Below are 26,562 nucleotides of genomic sequence, written 5' to 3'. Positions count from 1 at the left end.
GTTAGTGTTAGGGTTAAGGTTAGGGTTAGGGTTAGGGTTAGGGTTAGGGTTAGGGTTGGGTTAGGGTTATGGTTAGGGTTAGGATTAGGGTTAGGGTTAGGATTAGGATTAGGATTAGGGTTAGCCAGGGGCCGCTGGTTAGCCCCTCTCTCCACTCCTCCAGGGTCAGCCTGAACCATCCCTAGAAGGTGGGACTGTCCCACCACAGAAATGCTCCAGGAAGCTGTAAATCCTCCTCTGTCTTCAGTTTGTTTACGCCTCCTGTTTCCCGCCAAACAAAGTGCAAGATTTCCCACGGGAGCGCCCCCCCCACCCCCCCGCCCCCCTCCGCATGGCGTCCTCTGCGGACATGCTTTACAGGCGTGGCAGCAGATGAAAACACTTAAAACATCATTTTGAAAAAAGGTCTGCTGCTGCCGCGAGATGAGCAAGGCTCTGATGCGGCGCGGAACAAGCGGGCGCATTTGAAAAGGGATCGGCCATCTTGTCCGACACTCTTTCGGTCCAGCGCGGTCATTCATTTCACCTCTGAGCCATGAAGCTCATTTTGTTTTGACCTGTCTCATCAAAACCCACAAGGTCGGATCAGGATTAATACCTGGCATAAGGACAGAGGAGGATTTTGCATTTCAAAAGGCAGATTATGAACCGTCTGCTGTTCTCCTCTTTGGGAACACGATGCTGATTCTCTTTGTTGTCAAGCGCGAGCTCATTATCGGCAGAACGCGCCGTCGTCCTCGCCCGGAAACGTGAACTTCCAAAAGGCGTCAAAGCCGCCATCCGACGCGGAACACCAGCACCAGCACCTCTGCACTCCATTCACGCTGATTTGAGATGGGCGGACCGAGGCTAAATCCGGAACCCCCCCACGCCTGCACCTAATATTTGACTTTTATATCTCGGTGCCAGAGTGTTTTATTGGGGCTTTGCCTCCGCCGCGGAGATGGCGTATTTCACCAGCGAAGGACGCGACTCCGGCTGTTTATTTCCCATGATGAAATTGTCCAGAGGTTGATGACTTCGTAAATAAACAGTTGGCAGAGCAGAGCTTCCTGTGAGCGGCGTAATATCGCTGCGCTCATCGCAGCTGTGCAGGCCGCCGCCGCCGGTTCATCTTTTTAAACGATCAAACCTTTCGAAACAGGAAACACCCCGCGGGTTTCATATTTACATGAATTCCTTTGATTATAGCTGCGTGTGAACACAACCCGCACCGGCTGTGCTGCTCACAACAATCAGAATCACAACCGCCGCACACGCCCGGCCATCATGCCAGGGAGTGAGACCTCACTTTCTCGGTTATTACATTTACGCTTCATGCTTGCCTGGGCTAATGAAATACTCGTAGATGGGTGCTCTCATTCAACGCAACCATGATTTCCTCACCGTGAGGACAACACGTCACAGGGGCATCGCAAATTCAATTACAGCCCATATGCAGACCTGGTCATACAGGATTTAATCGGATTTGGCCACAATTAAAGGCCATCACGTGGCAGGAGCTGTCTGTTGACACTAGCTTAAACCTGGGCAACGGCACAGAAACAGGAAATCTGGCAAACGCAGCGTCCATTAGCATCCTCTCGTTCCTGTTTGCAAAACTCCGGTGACATCATTAGCATTTTGCTATTGTTATCAATATTGGAAAACAGCAGAACTGTGTTAAATCCTTCACTTCCTGGGGTGTGTGTGTGTTTTTAACAAAACTGATGTAATCTTTGTACTCGCCAACCTTATTCTCCCATCTTAATTGAGTTGCGTGGGTAATTTCTCAACCCAGCCACCTCGCCGTGCTTTGTCAGCACAATTTACTGCCTATAGATCGTCTGTATGGACAATCTATAAAACCCTTCCTGCACACGCCCACGCAGCTGTTAGAAACTGTGTTGCAGAGGGAGAAATTAAACCAAACGGGGATCCATAAACATATTATGTCCTGTTGTTAATGGAAATGTCATCAGCAAGAATCTCTGGACGCCACCGAGCAGAGGGTCAATTTCGCAGATTTTGTGGGAGCCACAGTGGATAAAGTCTCATCAGTTTGCCACTAAAGAAAACAAAATGGACGGATTTTCCATCCAATTGAGTTTAAAAGCCTCTTAATCCACTTCTGAATGGACCACAATAAAAAAGGGAATATGAAAGTAGAGGTGCTGTGCTGTTCTCCGAGGATGAACAGTAGCACATAAATATTTACTGTGTTGTTGCCAGTCCCCGCTCATCCTCTGCCCTCCCATAATAACCTCCATTTTATCAGGTTAAGCGTGTGTCTCTGAAGTGTGTATCAGCATTTGATTGAGCGTGACGCCGGCCACAGCACCTCCCCAGGCGGGCCTCATGGCTGCGGGTCACTGACCGGAGAAAGAGGCGACATTTGACCTCCCTCGACCCTGGTGAAATGAAGCCACGCAGGAGACGCAGATTAAATTAAAGTTTCTGCGGAACCACGTTAAAGACCAGCACTTAGTCTGCCTCTCTCCAGCCACACGAACGGAAGGATGACACAACCCGGAATTCCCGAGGACCGTCGCCTGATCGGATTTGAGATATGAAACATTCCCTGAAAACGGTGAGACAATAGATGGAAATACTGTGAGGTTTAAAAGTTGTTCAGCAAAGGTGAAATTGTCAATGCTCACATTGTCAATTTAAAATCTAGAGTATTAGCAGAGACCTGCAATGTGCAGATTAGCATCCCTGTGCTAAAGCTAATTTCAGCAGATTTACAGGTTACATCAGCTGAATGTTTTAAGAGGAGGAATGTGGGGGAAGCACTGGTTGAGGATGATTTGATGAGCGTAATCACGGTGTTTGCTTCATCTTTGAGTCCTGTTTGAAGCGTGTTGTCCCTCCGTGTCTCTGCCGTGGCTGCTTCTCTGTGGCTCGCTTTAGACTCCTAGTGGAGAACCAGTGGAACAGTTTTGCATGTGTGTGTGTGTGTGTGTGTGTGTGTGTGTGTGTGTGTGTGTGTTATCGCCATCACATCTGTCCTGCAGCCCAGTGTTGACTGAAGTGGCCTGTTTGTCTTTGGCTGGGTTTGTCACGAAAGCAGCACAGATCCAATCAGCAACGCTCCTCTCACACACCCCGAAGCGGCTGAACGCAGCCAACTGTTGCTGCCACGACGGAGCGGCCCACGCCTGCCCGGTCACGCAGGAAGAGGGCGACCGCGGAGGGGAGGATGGAAGGATGAGGCTGCAGGAGTCTTGTTAACTCTGGAGCCTGTTCGACACGCCGCTGACACACAAACATTGATGCAGTGAATGTTTAACTGACATCGGCTTGGATGTCAGTTAAACGATGAATGGATGAAAAATCTCTGTTCTGTCGCCACTTTTCAATATCTCTGTTTTCACCTTGATTTTCCTTCTCTCTCAAGGACCAGCCTGAGGACCCAGGTGTGGTTTGTAATGGCTGGGTGCAGCATGACCTCGCTGTGCAAAATGGTGTGAAATGGGCTCATGTTGTGTGGGAAGGTTCTGGCAGCGATCCTGTAACAACAGAGGATTTTCCTATCATGCGGCTGAGCGTGTGGTCAGTACTTCTGTCCTGCGATTCTTCACCCAGTGCCTGCTGGGAAAGACTCCAGCACCCCCTCCTGACCCTGATTAGTGGATTAGTGGAGGTGAGCAGAAGACAGTATAGATGGATGGATTTTAAATTGTAAAGATAATCTGTGTGATTCTAAATACTGCTGTTTTGAGGTCTTTATTCATCTTCATTTTATGACCGTGCAAATATGTGCGTGGATACCCAACACACGTTTCAGACTTGCTTCCATTCACAAATTGGTCGCTAGAGGGCGCAAGAGTGGAGCAAAAAGACTCCCGGGGCTAAACGTAATAAATGTGATATTACATTTCTGAATTTTCTCATGGTTATTAATGAATTGGTTTCAGCTGAATCTCAACTGACACAGACTCCAAATCTTTAATGAAAGTTCATTCATTTTGAGTGAGGTATTAGCTGAGTAGCTACACTGTAATAACACAATTATGGCTGTAATTGCACAAAAGCTATCTCGGGTCTCAGAACGAAGAGCACATCGCTCACATTCAACGCAGCACCTGAAAGTGATTGAGAAAAGAAAAACTGAGATGCATCATAACTGTAGCTGGAGGATGTGTTCCACCATGTTTACCTGGACTCTTTTTATCAGTGAAAGTCACTGGATCAGATAATTGGGTAAAAAGAGACAGATGGCGGCAGCATTTACTGCTGATTACATCGAGCCTATAAACAGTCAGTGGCTTCGGGGGGGTGGGGGGGGGTGGATCTGAGCTTTGAGGCTGTGGTGGCAGGACAGAGGAGCAGTTTCAACTGTGGCTCTTTTGTTCATATCCTGCTGTTGTGGGTGAAAGATCTGCAATAATCAGTTTGGAGGAAAGCACGTGTGTCTAGCGTACTATTACATTCCTATCACAAGTTCCTGAGCTTGTTCCTCTCATCATTGGAGCTGCCAGAGAACGTTTAGCCACTCCAACAGAGTGAAATCTTCACAGCAAATGCCTTGCAGCACCAGCACCAGCAGAACCATGTGAAGCCGCTGTCTGTGCACAACACAGGAAATATAAATAGTATCTGCTGATGTTAGGACATGGGCATTGATGTGACACCACATAGGAAGAGAAGGAACGCTCCTCTGCTGGCCTGCTGGAAAGATGTATTATTCTAAAAGAGCCGTTACAGTAAGATTTATGAGCTCGTGGATAAATGCCCACGTGATTTAATTCTGCAGAACTGGACAGAATCATCCAAAAGGCCACATCTGATGTCAGACCCATAAATATCTGTCCCTTCTGCCGTTCATACAGTCTGATATTTACACCAAATGAAGATCTACTTGTGGTCAAATGCAGCCATTGCAACGACCATTAGAACTAATTGGATGTATTGCGCTTTATTACTTTGCCTGTTGCTGTTTGATTTATATCTGTGCCTACGTCGCGATGCCCTCCTTCCCTGCATTCTGCTGCAGTGCCTGTTTACCATTCATTTACATTAGCCTGGTCTATCTACCCCACCAGTGTTTACCCCTCAGACAGATGGATGTGTCCACCCACTCCAAGAGACACATAATCAATATTCTAGTTCCAGGTAGGTCCCGTCCTCGCAGCACGGACAGACATCGGCGGTTAACATTCCTGCCCATGGAAAGATGCTGGGAGAAGCCAGGCTGGTCTATTGTCCAAAGAGTCACTATTTCAGATTCAAATCCGTTTGTTTTGTAAAGATAAGCTGTTTAAAAGTCTCTGTCCATCCATTTGTCCATTCATCAGAAACCCTGGAGACAGACGACCATCAACTCAGCTGGGAATCAAATCAATAAAGTGTCATTTTAACCTCATAAATTCATCTCCGATAAACAGAATCTTGTTCTCGGGGGTTTCCCATAATGCACCAGTTCTGTAACAGACTTGTGTTATAAAATATGTGTTATAAACAGGGACCTGCCTCTACCAAAAACTTTTAAATACCCACTTTATTAAAATACTTTTGATAAGAGGTGATTAAAAATGCCTTAAATGAATGCGTTTCCATGCAAAGTAAAGCTCCATCTTTCTTTTACGACATTTCACTTTGTTCCTTCTATTTTTGCACGGACAGGTAACTGATCAGCGTGTTTGCTTTCCACGTTTCCACGGACTTCACCTGGTGGCAGAATGATGTCATCATAATGCATCACTTGTCGTGCGTCATTGTCATTGAAGGTCTCTCCAGCCCGAAACATCGGGCATTTGGGGTGGGGGGGTTGTCCAGTGTTGAGAACATGGAGACGGGAACTGCCGGCATCTGCGTGTCTGTTCAGCCTGACTGGTCGGACAAATCCACTGGCCTTTATTTGGGGCTGAGCGCTGGGACCCAGCCGGAGGGTCACTCTGCCCTCTTGGCGCCACGATAAAGTGGGTTTAATCGCCCGTTGGAGGACACGGAGTGACCCTGCATCATCACGCCGCAGGTGGAACGCTCCTTTATCTCCGTCCACTGGCTTCCTTGGCCATTAGAATCCCGTCTCCCACCACAGCTGTGCCTCCTGACGGTGGGGCTGGGGGGGTGATTCCCCAGCAGGCTCAAGGGCTGCTCCCTCTGTCTCCTCTCTCCCTCTCTGTCCTCGGGCACAGATTGGCCTCACGTTAATGCTGATTATTAGTACCTGAAGGGAACTGAGCAAACACCCAGAGGAGGAGCTCCTCCTAAATAAACATTTGTTTTAGGTATTTGGACAGCGAGGAGCTCTGGGATGTGTTTGGAAACATGGTTTCTCACAGATAGTTTGTCGACGCATTTACTCCTGTTTAGTTGGCGATTAACAGCAGCCGTGCACGCCCTCTCAGCTGCACAGCAGCGGGAAACGCGCACGCATGCACAACCCATGAAAACTGGGTCACCCCTTTGCATATGCATCACACAGATGTGCACCACAGAGCGCGCGCACCGCCATCCTTACTTTACATTATTGACACCTACAGCTTTGCGGGGGTTGGGGGGAGCCGCTGGTGGAGCTAGAGTGCCTGAGCGGAGCAGGGATTGGCTGAGAGCTCTGCCGCTCAGGCAGCCGACGCTCTCCCACTTCCTCTGTCCTCCTTTTCTGTTCCAGTCAGAGAGGGGAGGGGAATGGATGTTTCCTGAGAGTCAGCGCCGCTGCTCCAGCCTGCTCCGCGCCACCTGTCCTTGACTTACAGTGCTTACAGGAAACTGAGTGAGTGTGTGCAGCTCTCGTCCCTCTTCTGGCACCTCTGCGTCTGTGTTTATGTCAGCCGCTGTGTCTTCTTCACTCCCTGTGAATCTGTCAGTGTGTGTGGAGCTGCTTCTCTCCACCTGTGTGGCTTCGGCGAAGAGGCAAGGAGAAGAGGAGACCCGTCCCCGGCCGGCGAAAGCCCTGATGGGAGGCGCTGCTGGTCCTGCCTGGAGCTGGGGATGCTGAACAAGGGGAGGGAGGGCCTGTTCGAGCTGGGACAGCAGCTCCAGCAGCAGGGGGAGTACCAGGCCGCCCTCCACTGCTTCCTCAGCTGCCTGCTGGGTCTAACTCACGTGCAGAGCTTCACTTCTCTGCCCAACTGCCTCCACCAGGTGAGCCACAGATGACCAGACACATGGAGCCGAAAACTCCTGCACGCGCACCGGCGTCGACTCGCAGCCTCACTGCATGCGTCCACCAAATCTGCTGTATCATGTGCTCATTTAGATCAGCATCACATAGCACAGCACAGCAAGGCAGATTCAACCTTGACATGACAGGCAGCAATGTCAACTCTGACAGTTTGTCACGTACATCCTGCACTGACAGGAGATGATGATGTCAGTCTCACCAAGATTGAGGAAGTGTTCCTGGTGATAAATTATCCAGCACGCACAGTCATAGTGTCAGTATTCATTGTCTAAATCAAGAAAATATCTGGTTTATGTTCTCATTTTTGTCTTTTTTTGCTAATGATCTGACATATTCACGCCTGAATAACGATCAAAGTCATTAACTTCAGCGTCTCCCTTGTTTTTCTCTGCTTCACAGATTGCAGAACTCTTCATCACAAAAAAGAATTGTATCCTTGACTCTTCAGGGAGGGTGTCTCTTGCATTTCTCGTGCTAGCCTAAACAGCTAACCCAGCATCATGCCAGGACACCCACCCTTGGGTGGGTTTTCTGGGGCCGGTTCATAATAACGCAGTCGCCACACTTGTGCGCTCATCCTGTGTGTGCTTCTTAAGAGGATTTGTAGACTCTTATCTCTGCACACCAGAGAGAAGAGCAGTGCTAATTAACCTGCAGTGACTAGTCTTTCACCCACTTCACCGGCTCTATAAACTAAAGCCGTATGGGAGGTGGAGATAATAGAGAGGTGTTGTGTTACAGGATACGTTACTGCTGGGTTCTTCTCTCTGTTACTGACACAATCACACACTTAGCTTCTCAGGTCATGATTCACCTCAGTAATGGTCTTCCTCTCACTGCCGGGTTTCCAAAAAAGGTCAATTTGACGGGCTTTGTTTACAAAAGCAGAGAGCGGGGCCCCATCTTGATACCTGCTTCATTCAAGCTATTCAAACAGGATTCGAGATAATCGCCGAGCACATGTTGTTTCACGGATTCAACTTCAGGCTGTTCCACGGAACGTTTTCTGGAGATGTTTCCGTTTCTTTTTCCATTCGGCTCTCACGACAACACGGTCGGCCCGCCCTCGAGGGAGGGAAGGGTCAACGCACACCAGCTGAGGATGTGGGAATGCTGGAGAGATGTTTACAGCATCATTACTTCTGCTGCAGCCAGATCCCAAAACAGGAAAGCTACACACAGATATTCCAGGCATGTTGTTGTCATGGTGAAGCCCTGGACTTGCAGACAGATCTACTATTAGTCGCAGCTGATGGAGACAGTGACCAGGTTGTGGCCCCTTAGATCCCAAGCTAAGGTTATCAGAGCTGGCGGCGTTCCACGGGCCTTTGTACAGGTGCCAGAAGAGCACTTTTAGCTGCTGAGTGTTCATGGATATATGATTCTTGGAAGGTGTGTTGACCCAGACAGTTTGACTTTAGTCTGAATTAAAGGGGGAAGCCGATAGATTAATGAACTTTAAAGAGCGGATGTGCAGTGGAGGGCACACAGGAGCTGAAAGGTGCGTTCAGCAGAGGACCGTGAAGCCAATTTTTGATCACATGATATAATTACAGAGGAAAGCCCACACCCCTTCTGGGAAGATAAGATAGTGAGCTTTATGAGTTTATTTCTGTGCACTGTTGGCAAGCGGCACGTGTCGAGCAACGTCCATGAGAGTCGTTGCAGAGCTGCGCCGGTTGGCGGTAGGGTTCATAGTGTGTGCAGCGGCGAAGTAGAGCACGCGTCCCCTGGAGCGGATGGTGTTGTGGTCCTGCCAGGCTAAAAATATCAGACAGAAGTAGTGCCCTGACCTTTGGTTGTGGCTGCTCCCCTAATCCTCCCTCCCAGATGGCCCAGCACATGCAGCACTCGCATCCTTTCCGGAGCGACTTCCACGAGGCGGCCACGGTGCGCCGCATTTCCCTCCATTAGCTCACAACAGATGGTTGTCAGGAATCAATATTTGTTCCTCCCTCGGTGTCCATCTTCTTTCTTAAAATGCCTGCTTGTGTCTCACTCTTGAGCATCACCAGAGGATCAGGAGAGCTTTAATGGCACCATGTTGTGGTTTTCTTTTGTTTTACAGCCGACAAACGAAGGAAAACAGCTGTTCCCATTCAAGCTCGGCTGCTCGGAAAAAAGTGGAAAATATTGTGCAGAGGTTTTATTTGATATATGTCCGTCGCCTTAGCAGGGAAGAAATGTGAGCTCCTGAGAATGATGAAGTTGCTCATGAGGTTTCTGGTGTGAAGCGGGACATTTCCACCAGCAGTTCTGTGTTTATTTTAAGCATTCTTCATCCCGTCGGGCTGTAAATTCACCAAACGGCTGCGGTGTCATTTTACAGCGGGATGGACTCTCAGGAGCTTTTAAAGGTTCTAATTTTAGGAGGCTTTTTATAGAATCTCTTCATGAAAGCGACGCAGGAATTCAGCATCAAACGGAACTTTCAAAGCGGGCGCTTTAAAGGCACTTCTGAAGAGAAGCATGTGAGACCAGATCACATTAGGTGTAATCGGCCGCGGCTGTAGACGTCACAAGCGCGAGCAGCAAAAATGTGCAATTTACTGACACAGGTGCCATTTATTTAATGAAGCGCAGAGTTCCGGACTCAAGGTCGGCGGCGTGCTTTGTCCCCTGCATCAGCAGCAACACGTTCAGTTTGTGTGAAAGGGGGTCATTGCTCAAGATAGATTGGAAAACAATGGGGCAAAAATAGCACCAGGCTAGGCAACGGGGCTGTTTTTAAAGCCCTGACTAATCCTGATGACGACTGAGACCGCTCCTTCACCCGTATAAACAGATGGGAAGGCCCTCCAGTTCATCCAGGCTGAGAAAATGTTCTATGAGGTGGCGCTGATCGAGCTCACAGCTCTGCAGGGGAGCGCAGGCAAGTACATCACACTGTTGCTGGCGCTGTACAGCTTTGCATGAATCCAAACTCAATCCAAAAAAAAAAACTTTCAAAAATGCTTCACCCTCAGATTGACATTGGGGTTAAGTATTAATTTATTATGATGGAGGAAACTGGGGTCTGGTATTAAAGTCTATTGCTGTTTACGTTGAACCCGGTGGAGGATTAATGGCCAAACGTTCCCTGAACAGCTGCTGGTTCTTTACCTGCTGGTGCTCCAGACATTTGAGTCCTTCTGCCTGCTGCTGAGGCAGCATTTCGGCGTGCTGGGCGCAGCGTCAGAGGAAAGGCACACTGGAAGACAAATGGTGGCCCTTTCTGTGAGAGCTGAGAGGATGGTTTACAGCAGCGGACCCCCTGATTCAGCACTCGCTGGGGCTGAGCGCTGGGCGCCGTCAGCACCGCTGCTGTTACTGCTTCTTCTCCACAGGTTTTTTTTTTCCTGCTGCGAGATAATTAGATGCTTGTGTGATGACAAGCCTTTCAGAGCGCCGCAGGGAAAATGGAGCTCCTCTTGTCCTGGTACTCGTGGGTCTCACGCTGTGTGTTTGTGGTTTGTCACTGTTTGCACGAGTGTGTCTGAGTGGGCGTGGCGTGTTGTGTGACTCCCTTATCTGCTGTGTCCTGCCCTCATCTGTGCTCTCACGTCTCCAGTCCTCCGTCAGCCTCCCTCTGCTGCTCAGACAGCCAGGACAGCCAGACAGGAGGACAGACAGACCTTTTTTTGTTGCTATTGTTTTGTTTCGGCCTCTCACAGGGCGGTAAAGGGCAGGGAGGAGAGAGAGAGAGAGACAGAAAAGAGGGCAAAGGTATAAAGTGTTTGGCGGAGGGCCGACGGTGAATCCATGCCCTGTGTTTGTGTAGCAGGGCCTCAGGAGGAGGCGACACTGGGCTCTGTAGGATGGAGCAGCCCAGAGGAGCTGTCGGAGCAGGCCTCCCAGGCTCAGCAGCTCGAGCGTCTGGCCCAGCTGTGCATCATGAGCAAACAGTAGGTAAAACAGCACCCCGCCGGAGCTGGATTCCTCTTCCTCTGTTCCTCCTCTTCTAGTATTATTATCATTGTTGATGTTATCCTATTAATTAATAGAGTGTTAGATGCATCATTTCCTGACTTGTTGGAATGCTTTGCTCCAACTGATGTATGTCTCTAATATAGGTGTGTCTATGTTGTGCGACTTTAAATATTTTCCATGCTAATTGAGTTGTGACTATGTAAACAATTCACCTAGATTACCTTAATTTTTGTGTTGACTCATATTACATAAGCTGTAGCTGGATGGAAGTAACAGCTCATTTCTTTGTTTAGCAATCCGCCCTTTCTAATACCCAGATCAGATTTGTGTAATCGAGTGAGAAGTATTTTGCTGCAGACAAGACTGGAAGAATTTATGTGACCCACTATGAGCCCTCTGTGTTTGTCGTCATGCAGTTTGGGCATCCGAAATATCGCGTTTTACACACGCCTGATTGACCTTTCTGCAGTGAAAATCTTCCAATCCGTCTTTTCAGGGAGAGTTGAGTTTCCCTGTGGACATGCAGAAAAGGGACACCACCCTGTACGTGTCACGGGAGGAACTCCTTCCGGAATCTGGTGGCTCCTGTTGCAGGGCCACGGTGGGGGGTTGGGCTCTGTGAGAATCTTAAATCAGATAGGAGACTGTGGCACAGAAGCTTGAGCCCCCGCTCCTGTAGGTCTCTGTCAAAATTGCCCAGCTGATCAGGAAGTTGAAAGACTTCCTGAATCTTTCAGCAATGTCGCAGGAAGTCCTTTAAACCGCCGATGTGCAGATCTGTCCGTGCCTATCAGATTTCCCATGAGAAGCACCTCCTGAAGTGCAAATAGACACCCGGCCATTACTAATTGAAGGGAAGTGTGGGTTTTGAACAGCGAAGTTGACATCTGTTGCACTAAACTGAGCTTGCCCTACATCAGAGGGGCCCCCGTGAGGGTGATGACTGCCCTTGGATTCATTTTTAGGGCAGAGATGAGCGGAACGGCTGGCAGATTGTCACTTCAGCGTGTCACGGTGGCCCAGCTTAGTGGTAACAGTGGCCTTCTGTAAGCCTGAACAATGGCAGCGCCTGTCAGTGCTGGCAGCAATGGAAGGTTTCCGCTTCCTCCCGCCTGCTCTCCAGGTCTAATCAAAACAGACTGGGATTTATCAAGCTGCCACTGAAACAGATCTGCCCAACCTGATCTCACCAGCACAGGCTGAGGCCGCCTTTCAAAGTACCCGTGAAGGAGAGAGACGGAAGTGGTAGCTGGATTCTTCTTTTACAAGGCTGCTTTTGTTTGCAGAAGGCACATAATGTGCTGTTCCAGCCTCACAATAAAAGCAGCTTAATGTTTGCCCAACTGTGCCAACCTCTTTTCCCTTTTCTTCGCAGACCTCATCTGGCTCTAGAGTACAGTGGTAAGGTATGTCACCCCTCCACCGCCGTCTTTCCTTCACTGTAGGTGTCACGATCCCATGATGCTTTTGCCTTTCAGGCTACAAAGATCCATCAGAGGACCTTCGGTAATGATCACCCCGTGACAGCCAAAAGCCTGGAGCTGATGGCCACCGTCTACGCTGAGATCGGCAAGACGGAATATTCAGGTAAGAGGTCACCTGGAACTGCAGGCATCGGGCCATGTGGGGCAAAACAACACAGGTGGTGCTCGATCACCGTATCAGTGAACTCTGACGGCATTCAGCTTGAAGAATGGGGGCGGAGTCTTCCTCACGTGAGGCATGACATGCACCAGAAATGACAAGAGGGTCTGTGTTTTATAGAGGTCAGCACGGAGAGGAAAGGCACTAAAGCCCTGCAGTAATCTTAAAACCATGTTAGGCTATTTAAATGTTAAACGAAGGAACACATCCAACATGCCAGACAGAGGAGGTCTTTTAAACATGGACAAAGGATGAATGTGCCGGCTCTGGTGTGCGGTTAAACAGGGCTGCACTCTCCTGGTTCTGCATTCTTCCTCCTTCTGAATTATGAATTATTCTGACTGCTGTGATGCTTTTATGTGTGCAGTCTAAACCAGTTTTGTTTAGTTTTGCTGAGTCAGGATGCTGAACAGGGCTAAATAAAGACAGGAGCCCTCTGCATGGGGAACAAAAACATAGTGTTGTTGTCTCTTACTGTGTTCGGGGTTAGGAGGCGTCGATGGGCTGAGCACAAACAAGTCTTTGCACGTGCGTGCGTGACCTTTCCTTTCGTATTGTACACACAGAAATCCGCTTTGACCAACAGCGAGACACTTCAACTCAACCAGGCTTAGCTGTTTACACATTGCAGCTGCCGTATGTCAGATAAACAGCTCTTTCATTCAAGTTCGCAGAGTAACTCAGGTTTTATTATACTTCTAAAGTTGTAGCTTGGTTGTTGTTTTTGTAGTAGTTGTAAAAATAGTGGCTGTTATTGTAATAATAGCAGTTGTGGTATTAGTGAGAGTCACTCTCTCAATGACTTTTCCACTGATTGAATCACTGATGCCTTCACTGTCAGTGCCGACACAGTTAACTGCAGCGTCTTTCCTCTGGCACATTTGCATGTGGAAGTTGGCCTTGTTTGTTTTCACCTCGCCCGTCAGCCTTCAGACTGTTGCGGCGAGTGATCGCTGCTCATGCCTGGTCATGGTTCTCTCGCTAGACTCCCTGGGTCAGTGTGTGTCCGCGCTCTCCAAGCGCTTTGCCGCGGCCGAGTCCATCCGAGATTCAGCCGTCAACTGTCTCTCTCATTCCCACCGGGAGAAGAACTCAGAGATCCTCCACAGAAAGGACGCCCACCACCTACAGGAGGACGCACCAAAGGTCAGGGTTCAGGAAGTGTCAACATGCCCACGATGTAGTAGAAACATCGAACCTTGAGCCCGAGCTGTGTCTGCTGCAGGTAACCAGCAGCAAAGTCCCCACTTCCATTCTAAAGAGGCCGAGTTCCATCTACGGGACGGACGTAGAGCCCGCCCACAGACGGAGAGGCGAGAGGAGGGTTCGATTCAGGGATCCAGAGACCACTGTGCACGGTGAGAGTGCAGCCTGTCCCGTCAGGCATTATAACTACGTTTGTAGAGGAGAAAACAACAAAGAATGTTGTCTGCCATTAGCTTAAAGAGAAACTGCTGCCTTTGGGGGAGGGGGGTTGCTGCTAATAAATATAGTAATGATACTGTAGTTAAACCTTCATTAATATACTGTACATGCAAATAAGTGCCAGTGGAACCTGTTTCAGGCAGATAATGGAGTCTGCAAGGGCACAGCATGGCTCCTTTTCATTGACAGGCGTCTTCTCTCTTGGTTTCACAGACATTCCTTATTGTGACTGTGTAGGTGGTAAGTGTGTCTGAGAGCCACCGTTAAATCATGCATGACAAACTGTCCAGACCTTTTATACGAAACAGTGTACTTAGAGGTAAAAGCTCAAAAGCCTGATTTGGATGTAATTTGGTTGCCAAGCAAAGTAGGGCCTGCCGCTCTCACCCACTTCTAACAATGGTAGGAACACAGCGTGTGTGATGCCTCACTGTAAACATGTATTCACACCAAATCTTCCACCAAAACATGGACTGATGAGGTCTTTGAGGGGGCAGGAGCAGGGAACACACATCTGAGGGCAGAATGGCTGAAACGCCCACTTGCAGCAGCCCAGTAAACTCCTCTCTTCTGTTCCCAGCCTATGAGACGACTCCATCCCACCCCCACCTCGCCCTCTTCACTACCCTCTTCCTGCTGATGTCATTCCTGGGCGTGGCCATGTACTGCACAGACCGCCGGCACCAACAGCGCTTGTGTGACGAGCTGGAGGCCGCTCTGGCTGTCTACCTGCTGCACGTGAAACAGCTTCTGTGGGGCTGCTGGATATGGCTGACCATGCAGTGACGCAATAGGACCACCGGGGGAGTGGAGGAGCCTGCTTTACAGTTTTCCAGGCCTCTTCTTTTTTTTCCTATTTTGGAAAGATAGCAGGCCCAGTGTTGATCCACTCTCAGAGTGAAGAAGGAAAATAATATGTAACCTCAGAAATATGTAGCTTCCATATTTGTATATACGACCTGTACAAAGGTGGCGCTAAACCACTCATTATTAAGCTGTAAGGACTTTGCACACCGTGATGCTAATACCAACATAACACCTAATCATCTAAGATTCATGAGTGAATGTTTCCTGGAATGTATTTATTTATTTTGACACGCCCAACCAATTGTGTGTGTAAGGACGACGGCAGGATTCAGTCCAGTAAATGCCACGGGAATGTAGAAACAGCTCTGGGTGGTGAGGAGGAGGAGGGAGGTACACGTGTGCTAACAATTGAAGATAAGGAAGGATAGCAGGGAGTTGCCTCACCTCCTCGGAAAAGGCTGGATGACTATTGAGTGAGAAACATCTCTTTTTTCCATCTCCTCCTCGTGGACGACTGTCTCCGGCTGATTCCCGGTGCAGCTAAACTGCAGCACAACCTCTTTCATTCTCTCTACTTATCTGTCACACAAATGTATCAATATCGAACGATGGCGACCGCTTTCAACGTAACTGCGCAGATACCACAAATATCCTTTAATGTAAACGTTATATACTCTTCTGAGAGATGTAGCTGTGTCTGTTCAAATATCAGTCTTCAAATGGCTCCAGATATTTTTTAACTTTTTGTTATTTGTTGCATTTCTATGTCAAAGTATTTATATTGAGGTTTTAACTTACAGGTTATGTTCCGGTATTTATATGGACACAGAAAATAATGAGGCCAAACGCAGAAGTATGAGAGAATCTTCTCGGTCCCAATGTGCAAAACGGTTACTGTCGGTCAAAGTGATGCACAGTCTTCGCACAATGAGCAATAACACACTTCACATAGTTTCCACTGACACCTTGTTCTTTTTGAACCGTTTCAGGACATTAGAATGCCAAAGCAATACTAATGCGGCCTGAACAGAAGGAAAAAGTAGACGTCTCCACTCTGTACTGTCAAACGAAAGCATCGTTAGCAATAAACCCAACAACCAGTGAACCTGTATCTCTCATATTTACATTAGAGGCTGTTTCACAGCAGTTCATGGCCACTTTGGAAGAAGTGCCTTTACAGAGGGATTTATTGCTTTCTATGAGTTGATGATTTCACTTGTTTTAAATAAAATAAATCAAATGTTACAGATCGGATCTGCTCTGTCTTCTTGTGTGGTCGGTGGGAGAGTGTGAGAAAGGCTGTTAGAGGAACTAGAGCAGGTATATCTGCATCTGTTCAATGACTCTTGTCCTGAAAAAGAAGAGAAGCCTCAGAGTAATTGGCACAAAATATATATATTTGTTTGAATTTCACACATGGCGGCATGGTACATGAAGACTCTGAACTATAGTTTGTCCTTTTTACAAAACCTTTTTACTCTTGTAACTGTTGATAAAAGTGTGAATACACTGTAAAAGCAGACAAATTTGGCTGCAACATGCAAACAAAAAAAAAGAAGGATTCAAGTATGTGCAGCGTGTAGCATACGTCGGGGTATATTTATCAGTGTAGAAAAACAATGAATGTCCCCGTAGGTCTACAAACCAGCAGCCTAGTACTTGATCATGCAGTACATCCATGCAGAAGTTTCACAAAGACACAACGATCCCTCCAGGAATCTGTCTGAGCTGTTAATACTGTACTGAGACCAGGAAAGAAGGGCGTATATTTCCATTAAATGCTTTAGGAGATGGTGTGTGTGTGTGTGTGTGTGTGTGTGTGTGTGTGTGTGTGTGTGTGTGTGTGGTGTGTGTGTGTGTGTGTTGAGGAGCAGTTCACACGCTGGATGAAGAGCAAAGCAGGACTCTGATATAACATCACAACCCACTGGTCAACACACAAGTTACAACCTTCAGTCTGATTCAGCCAGCAATGGGAGCAAAAGCCAATTTGATACGATTGTCTACATGAGTCTGGTGTTATGATGATGGTGTGCATGTGTGTGTTTGTTTAGGCATCCTCTGGTTTCTAGATGAGGCCAGTTTTGAGGTCAGAGCCACGGCGTGTGGAGCGTCCCAGCAGGAGGTCCTTCTCGTGGATCAGGCTGTCCAGCAGGTCTTCTTGCCTGTAGTTGTGATACACCTTCAGGAACGCCATCGCCGTGATCCCCAGCCAGGTGAGCCAAGCAGCCCACAGCCCAAACTGTGGAGGGGGGGGGGGGTCATTACTTGAAAATGTGACTCATTCACCTCATAATCGGGTTGAATAAGGAATCCGTCTCACCTGAGCGATGGCAAACTGGTCGTAGAAGGCCGAGTTGTTCAAGCCCAGCTCCAGATCCGTGTCCTGCAGGTCCTCGCAGCTGAAATGAGACGGGGGCTGGTGTTTAGGGAGTAAAGCCTGGGCAGTTTTACGTGAGACGGGTGGCAGCTCACCTGCTGGGCAGGGTGCCGCCCTCCGTGAGGGAGTCGCACCACATGTTGAACCCCACGCTGATGATGGTGCTGGACAGGAAGACAGTGAACACCACCACGGAGCTGATCAGGAGGTTTAGGAAGGTGTTGAAGATGGTGCTGGGAGAAGACAACAGCATGAGCAATCTTTGATGAATTCCATCCCTTCTGACACATGATGTCAGTGTAGATTCTCAATCACTTGATGTTGTACTTATAGAGGCTGGTTCAGGGCGTCAATATTTCTGTTCCCAAAAGGCTGCACTTGCCTCCATCTTTTTGATGGAGGACATGACTAATCAGTTTTACAGCACGTATCATAGCATGTTGTACAGTAGCTTATGCGTGCACAGGCGTTCAAGAACAGATTTAAATTAGGACGCAACCTCCTCCATGATTATTTTTTCTTAAATGCAGAGACCGGAGCACTCACTCATCGTGTCCTTTGCACAGGAGGAATAGCAGCCTCCAGGCCTGCACCGCGGACAGGATGAGCGACGCTATCCCGACGAAAGTGACGAAGCTGCAGGAGGACTCGGGTCCCCACTCCTCCACGATGAAGCGCTGCTTCGACACGGTGATGTTCTCGTTTTGCCACATCCCCCGCGTGAACAGCAGACATTTCCCCCCGAAATCTTCCGTGTTCTCGGACAGAGGCACCACGGCGATGAAACCGAACACAAAAGCTAAAAAATAAAGGATGCACTGAGCGAAAATTAAATTATCCAGGGCCATTTTTCGCCGTCTCCCTCTGCTGCACCGTGCGTCCTGCAGATGTGCGCATGCGCGGTGGATGCAGACGGATGCGCAGGCTGCGGCCCTCGGGGCTCCGCATCCCTCCCGACTACACCCAGGCTGGGACACATTCCCTCTTGCAACAACTTAAATATTGAATCACTGCTTCATCCCCCCACCCCCCACACACACTAAAAGAAAGAGGATATTTTTAATGAAGGTTAAAGATTTATGATTGACAATAAAATAAATGATCTATTCTTTGTATTGTTCTGTCATATTTCTAGTCATATTTTGCTTCAGTGTTACACTTGATTGTGCTTCATTTTTGCTTTCACCCCAAATAATTTTAGGAATATAGACAGTGAAGACAAGGAAATAGATTTTCCAGTGACAAAACACAAGAAGACGTGGTCACAAGCAGTGGGGGATGCTCCCTCTGAGTCTCTTGTGGGTGAGTGCGAAATAGAGTAATGGTTTGTTTATAAGAAAGGAGAGTCTTTAAGGAAAAGCAGGTAGCTGTCAAGGCCATCTGACACACTCCACTGAGCCCATCTGCTGAGCAGGCCAAGGTGTCTTTCAGTGTCCCTGAACCTGTCAGGAACTGCTGCTCACAGCGCCCCCCAGTGGAAACTTCAATAAATCAATGTGCACAGTTGCGGGATGTTTTTTGTTTATTTTTTACAAACGTTTTAAATTATTTAAATCTCAAAGTTTGGGCCTATAAAATAATGGCCTTTGCTGATTCTATATGGACTGCACATGATTTATGTCACATGTTTGCAGCAAATCAGCTCTGTTTGCATGTCAGTAACTTGAAAGGTGCTGTTAGTGTCAGGGCCAGACCAGAGGGTTTACTACATCATCACTATTTTATTTTTTAATATACTTTTCGTGTGGGGTTTTACCCCAGCAGGTGATGCAGACAATTCTTCTTCTTTTTTTTTTTGGGGGGGGGGGGGGGGGTGCAACATCTGAAAAGTGCTGCAACATCTGAAAGATCCTATTAAAACATCCAAATACTCAATAAGACACTCCTCTTTGATAAAACAGCAGATTATACACTCACTCACTCACACACACACACACACAACACACACACACACACACCACACACACACACACACACACACACACAGAGGAAGAGAGAGAGAGAGGGATAGGAATCTAAAGCACTCTTAAATAATACAACATGTGTGGGCTGCAGAATTGAGCACCCAGGGGACACTCAGAGCAGAAGTGTGTCAGGCTGAAATATGTGTTACGATATTCAACCCCAGAAAAGCTGGGGGGGTTGGTCGGAGGAGGAGGAAGCTAACCTGAATACAGTCCAAAGGTGGGGGGGGGGGGCAGCGAGCAGCATAAAACATCGGGAGGTCATCCATTTTTCATGAGACACAATGGCGTCCAAGCAAACATCCTTTTTCTTTAAAGAGGAAAAACCAACAAAGAGTCACAAGTGGGGACTGAAAGGACACCCCCTGAGGTTTTTAAATCGGGTCCGGGAACATGGAACACTGACAAGAGCCTCAGCAATTGGAGCCGGATTCTTTATGGAGTGTGTGTTCCTGACACACAGAGGAGGAAGCAGGGCGTGGCAGGACGGTGGCGGGTGAAGCTGCAGCGGTCAGGACCATCAGACACGGTGATGAACGAGGGAGGAGAAACAGGAGCCATTGTTTCTTTATCAGAACACCAAACCAGTCCCACCTGCAGCAGCTTTTTTGTCCTCCTCTGACATAAAACAATGGCCAAAGAGACACAATTCCCATCTCACATCCTGGGCAGTGATGTGGGGATGCCTGATGAAATATCCTGTAACCTTTTATCTTTCCTGGGGGTAGGGGGGCATGGGGGGGGGGGGGGGGGGGGTGTCACCAAACCAGCAGCACTGATTAAATGCCCCTAATAGGGCCTATTAGTCTCTGTTTGGATCTGTAGTGTTTCGACATGCAGCATCAGCCGGGCCACAACGCCCTCTTCCTCGCCTCTAATGCCATTTTCATAATGATGCCAATATCGATGGTATTTCATTTTTCTGATATCTCGCTAAAATGGCCTAATCTCTTTGCGAGCGTCTGCAGTTTGATCGATGACTTTGTTTTTGTGCGGCGAACATCCCATTTATAACCGTGCCAGTAGGACTGTCTCCAAGCATCACGCACCAGGTCAGATGGGGGAAGAGCGGAATTCATAACAATCTTTAATACTGTGACTCCTCGTTCGTCGGCAGATATGAAATCCGCCGTTGTCTTGAACTGATTTAAACTCATTTGTCAACACTATATCTCTGTAACTAAACCAATCACTTCTGGGCAGGAGGAAAATCACCACTTTTCTTACACTCATTCTGAAACCGAGAGGTAATAAAAGAAGTAGATTATGAGCAGATACTTCAGCCAAACCAGGCCATCTCTAGTTAACGAGCTCCAAGTTAGAATCCTCATGAATTAATTTAGAGCTATTATTGTTTCGCCAATAGCCTCACCTGCTTCTAAATTCTCTGGAAAACAATTACCTTTCTGCATCTCCACTGAATAATTAGCCAGTAAAACCTCAGTAAAACAATTACCCGGGCACATCCCTGCAGCAAGAATATTACCCTGCTTATTAGGGTTAATATCCAGGTCAATGAACATTACAGCGGTAAATTCATTCATCAAAAATAGATGAATATGTTACTGTCAACTCCTCTGGCCAAACAAAGCTACATCATCGTTGTATCATGCACCGAGTGATGTATTCTGAGGTACAAGTGATTCACGTGGCCCTGAAACACTGTTCAGATCTGGAGAATGACATCATTGTGTTGCAGGGGTCTTAAAAGCAATGGTGTTTATTCTGGATGAGGGGAGTAAAGAGGACACCTGCTGGGTTGTGATGAAGAAATATCCTCAGGGGAGCTGAAATGAGATCATCCAAGGCGGAGGCGCTGTCAGACTGCTTACTGGAGCAACAGCGCCCCCTACTGACCGCCCCTGTGTCCTCACAGTCGAACCTGCCGCAGGTTTGATGTTTGTTTTACCTCTTTGTTCTTGTTCTTGCAGTGAGATCCATGAAGCTTAGTAGACTGTAAGAATATTGTGGACTTCTTACAGACTTATTACGTAACGCTTCTTTTCATAGGTGAATGGGTAAAGTATAGAATATAAATTGCCCTCTGTTATTGCATTTTAATTCAAGTGACATTTGGCCATTTCTATTTATTTATAGGCACCATTCCTACAATCTTATGCACATTAACTTTTGTTCTAGTGACCATTTTGGCGCATCGGCTTGGGGCATGAGCTAGGATCCCTGAAGCCCAGCGGTGATCAGCACAACACAGACGGACGGAGGTGTGCTCACAGTCACGCATTATACACCCCCAACCCATGCGTGGGGGGGTCATGGATGAGCGACTGCTGCACGCTTAAAAGGAGCCAATGTGTCACTTCACTTCCTGAATCGCCTCCATCTCCCCGCAGCTAAGATGTCCCACTGTGGGTACACACACCTGTGCCCGGCTCCTGCAGAGCACAGCAGCAGCACTGACATGCAATTATGTTGGGCCACTGCATAAACACTGATTATTCAGCTTACAACCCGCACACACCTTCACTAAACATGCCTGGCAATTAGCATTCTGCTAATGGACATTTGCATTTTACTCTGCGTGGAAGCTCTAATTGCCAAGGCCTGAGTTCCTTTTCCGTAACCTTGCTAAAACTGAAAAAAATACAAGGCACCTTTTTCTTTCTTATTTTCAAATATTTCGCAAAACACGAAACTCTACAGAGCGCACACGGTCATCCGGTGTCCTGTTTTGCCTTTGAGCAGCTCTTCCTGGAGACACCGGAGAGCACAAAGCTGGGTTTGATGCTGCAGAGCCGGAGCACTGCACCAAAGAGCTGCAGCCACGACTTCAAGCAGGCCAAATTCTCTGCGGACAGTATCCAACACAAGACATTTGCTCAGACAAACAAACTTCATTTGTGATGCATACACTGCCGAATGGGGTGTATAGCTCCCTCTAGTGTTACATTGTGGTCAGGACAAGGGAAGACAACACCCTTCCCAGAGAGTAAATGTCCATCTTGGTTAGGCATTTAAGTGGAGATATTCCCAGAGACATTAAGAAAAATAACACAAAGGCTAATTCATTTAACCAAAATAAATGCTATAAAGCCAAAATACTCAACTGTGTGTTTCAAGCATCCTCAGGGACTAGATCACTCCCAGAGTGTGTCTGGTCCAGGGAATATGCAGCTGCAGGAAACATCTGCTCCAGAGCTCGGTTATTAGTTTCAAAGCCTTTTGCAACCTGAGGCAGGGCAGCCGTCCTCAGTCAGTCTCATCTCTCTTTCTCGTTGGTGAGAAAACAGGCAACTTTCTGATCTGCCATTAAAAAATCTCTGCTAAAATAGATCATAGTGTGAGATCGAGAATGATTATTCCTTTAGCCAGATGAGCTTCTCGAGACAAAGTGATCCATTAGTGTCACTTGCAGACGATTATGGCTGAAACAATGGCGGTAATGTGATCTATGGGAGGGTTAACTGCTCCGTTAGCATGATAATCATCCTCGATAGCTTCATTTTAATTCATCAAAACCAGTTAGCGGAGCATTTTGTCCTTCAGTTTGCTCAGAAAAAATGGGGGGAATCTCAAAGACGTGTCTTCTTTAGATCACAGGACCAGTGATTAAACTGTGTGTGTGTGTGTGTGTGTGTGTTGTGTGTGTGTGTGTGTGTGGTGTGTGTGTGTGTGTGTGTGTGTGTGTGTTGAGGAGCAGTTCACACGCGAGCAAAGCAGGAGTCTGATATAACATCACAACCCACTGGTCAACACACAAGTTACAACCTTCAGTCTGATTCAGCCAGCAATGGGAGCAAAAGCCAATTTGATACGATTGTCTACATGAGTCTGGTGTTATGATGATGGTGTGCATGTGTGTGTTTGTTTAGGCATCCTCTGGTTTCTAGATGAGGCCAGTTTTGAGGTCAGAGCCACGGCGTGTGGAGCGTCCTTTTAGAGTTACTAGAGTTGTTTAGCACCAACCCACAACAACCGTGGTTCACTTTCTCAGTGACAGTGTGCAGATTTGTGCAGGTGACAGAAGGTAGGTCCAAATCCCTCATGGAGGCCCAGGGATGATTAATGATTAAAGGGGATTAGTAGGTGGGTCAGGACTGGCCTACTCGTCACTCTGTGATTCTGCCGTGTCTGCCGCCGTGCTGCATGTGGCCCCACAGCCACGCTCCTCTGGCCACTGGATCTGCCCGCCTGTGGGAAGGACACCAGACAAATCCAAGCGGAATGGCAACAGAGTCTCAGGGTGGCTGAAGACGAAGATCAGGTCCGTATTCCGTTTGTTAAACCGACAGAAGTGCAACAACCGCTCTGTCGTGCAGTTTCAGCGGGCCTCGATTCATTCGGGTGTATTTTCCCCGTTTTCTGTTCTGTTTTTGCGTGATCGTGTTGTTGTTTCATCTGTTTTTATTCTTTTATCCTCTTGCAGAGAGTAACGGTGCAACCAGAATGCAGCGTCCACAAGATCTCCATGCTGACTACCAGGCTAATCTGCTTAGAACCCTTCAGAGAACGCCCCCCTCTCTGTCTTGCACACCCCCTGGAGCATAACCTGTTCCTCTACTCAGCCTTATCTGCAGCCCACCTTCACTTGCCCCCCCCCCAGACAGATCTACTTGCGGGTGGAGATATAAGCCATGGCGGTCTTGAAAGTGAAGTTTACCAAGACCAAGAGGGACAAGCTGGCCCAGCTGCTTTGGATCCTGAACTGGATCTCAGTGGTGACGGGGGTCATCCTGTTCAGTCTGGGGATCTACCTCAAGGTGGAGCTCATCAAGCGTGAGGAGCTGATGGCTCAGCGAGCCATCCAGTATGTGCCCAACATGCTGATCGCTGTGGGCCTCATCGCCTGTGCCATAAACTTCCTGGGTGGGAAGATCTGCTACGACTGCGTGGACAGCACCAAGTTCCTGCGCTGGAAGCTGATTTTGCTGCCCTACATCATCTGCACCTTCTTCTTCACCTTCTGCGTGCTGGCGGGGGCGCTGATGTGTTACAGCATGCGCGGGGAGCTGGAGGAGTCACTGAACCAGGGGTTGGCGGAGGCCATGAAGTTCTACAAGGACACCGACACGCCGGGTCGGTGCTTCCTGAAACGCACCGTGGACATGCTGCAGATTGAGTTCCAGTGCTGCGGAAACAACGGCTATAAGGACTGGTTTCAAATCCAGTGGATCAGCAGCCGTTACCTGGACATGTCCAAAAAAGAGGTGGTGGAGTAAGTGTAAGCTAAGTGATCATAAAAATGCTCATCAATCTGTCATCATCGTTCTCATTTTAATGTTGCTACTGACACATCAAAGGAAATGGAAAAATGTCTAAACGTCTCCGACCCTTCCTCTTCCTGGTTTGTAGCCGGTTGAGGAGCAACGTCGAGGGGAGGTACCTGATGGATGGTGTTCCGTTCAGCTGCTGCAACACCTTCTCCCCTCGTCCCTGCATCCAGCAGCACATCACCAACAACTCGGCCCACTTCAACTACGAGCACCAGACGGAGATCCTGAACCTGTGGATGAAAGGCTGCCGCCAGGCCCTGCTGGAGCACTACACCCACATCATGCAGTCCATCGGGCTCACCGTCCTCATCACCTGGCTGTTTGAGGTGAGGCCCTTGAGGAAATCCTCCCTTGTCTCACAGCAAATGAGAAATAATCCCTGTTGTTTCTTTGAATGTCAACTGTGAAGGTGGAGACATGATCACGTCCCTGCCTCCACACTTAGCGCACGCTAGTGCTAATCCTTCCATAAATCCATGTGGTTATTATCTGTAGGCCACCACGACTGAACGTGTCATGAACTCTCTTCATAAAATGGGGAACTTTTCTTACAGCAGGAAGTCTGTGTGGGGATCCTTCCACACACCAAGAACATGAGCATTAGGCTGATTGGTGTCCTGTCTCTCAACTAGTGAGTCCTGGGATAGACTCCAAGTGCCCTTTGACCCTAATTAGGATTAAATATCAGATTACAGAAGATGGATGGATGGATGGATGGATGGAGGACGGACGGACGGACGGACGGACGGACGGACGGACGGACGGACGGACGGACGGACGGACGACGGATGAGGGATGGATGGATGGATGGATGGATGGATGGATGGATGGATGGATGGTGGTTTGCCTCAGATTCCGTGTCAAACGTGTCCGTCTGTCTTGTTCCAGCTCTCCGTGTTAACAGGGGTCCGCTTCCTTCAGACCTCCCTGGAGAATGTGCTGAAGCACGGCGACCCCAACTCTGAATCCGAAGGCTGGCTGCTGGAGAACAGCTTGATGGAAACGGCCCGGATCAACCTGAACATCATCAAAAACCTCGGCAAATGCAACCAGATCGACACGGCCACCAACGGAGACCCCAACATTAACGTCCCCTGCAGCTCCAAAGCGCATTACGGGCCTGACAACCTTCCCTGCAAGCAAACGCCCGACGCCAGCTGACCCCGGGGTCTCCATCCAGAATTCATCAACCGTAAACGTACTTCTCTGTACTGTAACCTGAACTGTGCAGGTGTTTACAATATCGTGTTGCCTGGATATGGTGTTTTAGCAACAGTTGTCCAAAGAAGGTTCACTCACCTTTCAGTTTTACCATGAAAATGACCACTTGATGAAGGGTAGATGACGTAGCGGTTGAGTTCAGGGGGTTTGGTTGTCCACATAGCGCTGAGTTGGCCTTAACCTTCATTAGGTTTTGCAGTGAGAGGCCTAAAACCAATCATTAACTAGTATCGGAGCTGTCACTACGTGTCATGTGCCTCATCAACGCCACCCTGCTCTTATTAAAAATACCTTTCCTGGAGGCTGGACCCTGTAACCTGCCGAGGGCTGCTCTCAGTGTGGAACCCTGCTAGATGTGATCGCATATCTGACTCGTCTGCCTGTTTTTCAGTATTTATAGAGCGCAGGGCAGACAAGGAGGCTCATAGATTTCAGGGTTTTTTGGCAGTTTGTAGTTAAAATTAAAAGATAATTGCTTTTTCTGCTGGCTGAGATAACAGAGGGTGGCCTATTATGGTGACATGGAGTTTTACTTGATGGATGAAACCACATTAAGGACAATTTAAATGATACTGAACCATAACCACGAGGTCATTTTCAAACTGTGACATCACACTCGGATGCATTCAGGGCAAACGAACCGTTCACTTTATTTCCTGCCTAAAAGTGATGGAATAAAACCAGTTTTATATTCACATATTTCTTTTTCTTGAGTGACACTTAAAGGTGTACATTAGATGGGCCCCCCCAAAAAACATTACATATCTTTCATCAACAGGATCACAAAATGTGCTTTAACTGGGCTGTCTTTCATGAAACAGCATTCTGATCTGCTCAGCAATGGTACCTAGAGTAGGCTTATTAATTACA

General features: G+C 48.1%; 3 protein-coding genes across 3 annotated transcripts; 2 read left to right on the top strand and 1 right to left on the bottom strand.

The window, feature by feature from the left end:
- The first annotated feature begins 6,540 nt into the window (after nt 1-6,540).
- Nucleotides 6,541-16,150, top strand: c16h14orf180 (chromosome 16 C14orf180 homolog). The gene is made up of 10 exons (XM_057059149.1): nt 6,541-6,700; nt 6,795-7,071; nt 7,511-7,541; nt 9,897-9,983; nt 10,875-10,995; nt 12,396-12,426; nt 12,499-12,607; nt 13,650-13,810; nt 13,890-14,022; nt 14,670-16,150. Exons 2-10 carry the CDS (start codon nt 6,919-6,921, stop codon nt 14,873-14,875), a joined length of 1,032 nt encoding a protein of 343 aa, XP_056915129.1. The 5' UTR covers nt 6,541-6,700; nt 6,795-6,918; the 3' UTR covers nt 14,876-16,150.
- A 122-nt stretch (nt 16,151-16,272) lies between these two features.
- On the bottom strand, nt 16,273-18,217 carry LOC130540178 (transmembrane protein 179). The gene is made up of 4 exons (XM_057059150.1): nt 17,823-18,217; nt 17,372-17,509; nt 17,220-17,298; nt 16,273-17,138 (listed from the first exon to the last, which is right to left on the bottom strand). The coding sequence occupies exons 1-4, from the start codon at nt 18,122-18,124 to the stop codon at nt 16,965-16,967; spliced, it is 693 nt and encodes a 230-aa protein (XP_056915130.1). The 5' UTR covers nt 18,125-18,217; the 3' UTR covers nt 16,273-16,964.
- A 4,990-nt stretch (nt 18,218-23,207) lies between these two features.
- Nucleotides 23,208-26,387, top strand: prph2la (peripherin 2-like a). Its single transcript, XM_057058168.1, has 4 exons — nt 23,208-23,462; nt 23,625-24,413; nt 24,551-24,797; nt 25,360-26,387. Exons 2-4 carry the CDS (start codon nt 23,833-23,835, stop codon nt 25,630-25,632), a joined length of 1,101 nt encoding a protein of 366 aa, XP_056914148.1. The 5' UTR covers nt 23,208-23,462; nt 23,625-23,832; the 3' UTR covers nt 25,633-26,387.
- The last annotated feature ends 175 nt before the right edge of the window (nt 26,388-26,562 follow it).

This window comes from Takifugu flavidus, chromosome 16 (genome assembly GCF_003711565.1).
Source record: "Takifugu flavidus isolate HTHZ2018 chromosome 16, ASM371156v2, whole genome shotgun sequence".
NCBI lineage: Eukaryota > Metazoa > Chordata > Actinopteri > Tetraodontiformes > Tetraodontidae > Takifugu > Takifugu flavidus.
Note: the sequence above shows the minus strand (reverse complement) of the source record. Positions and strands in the feature narration are given on the sequence as shown.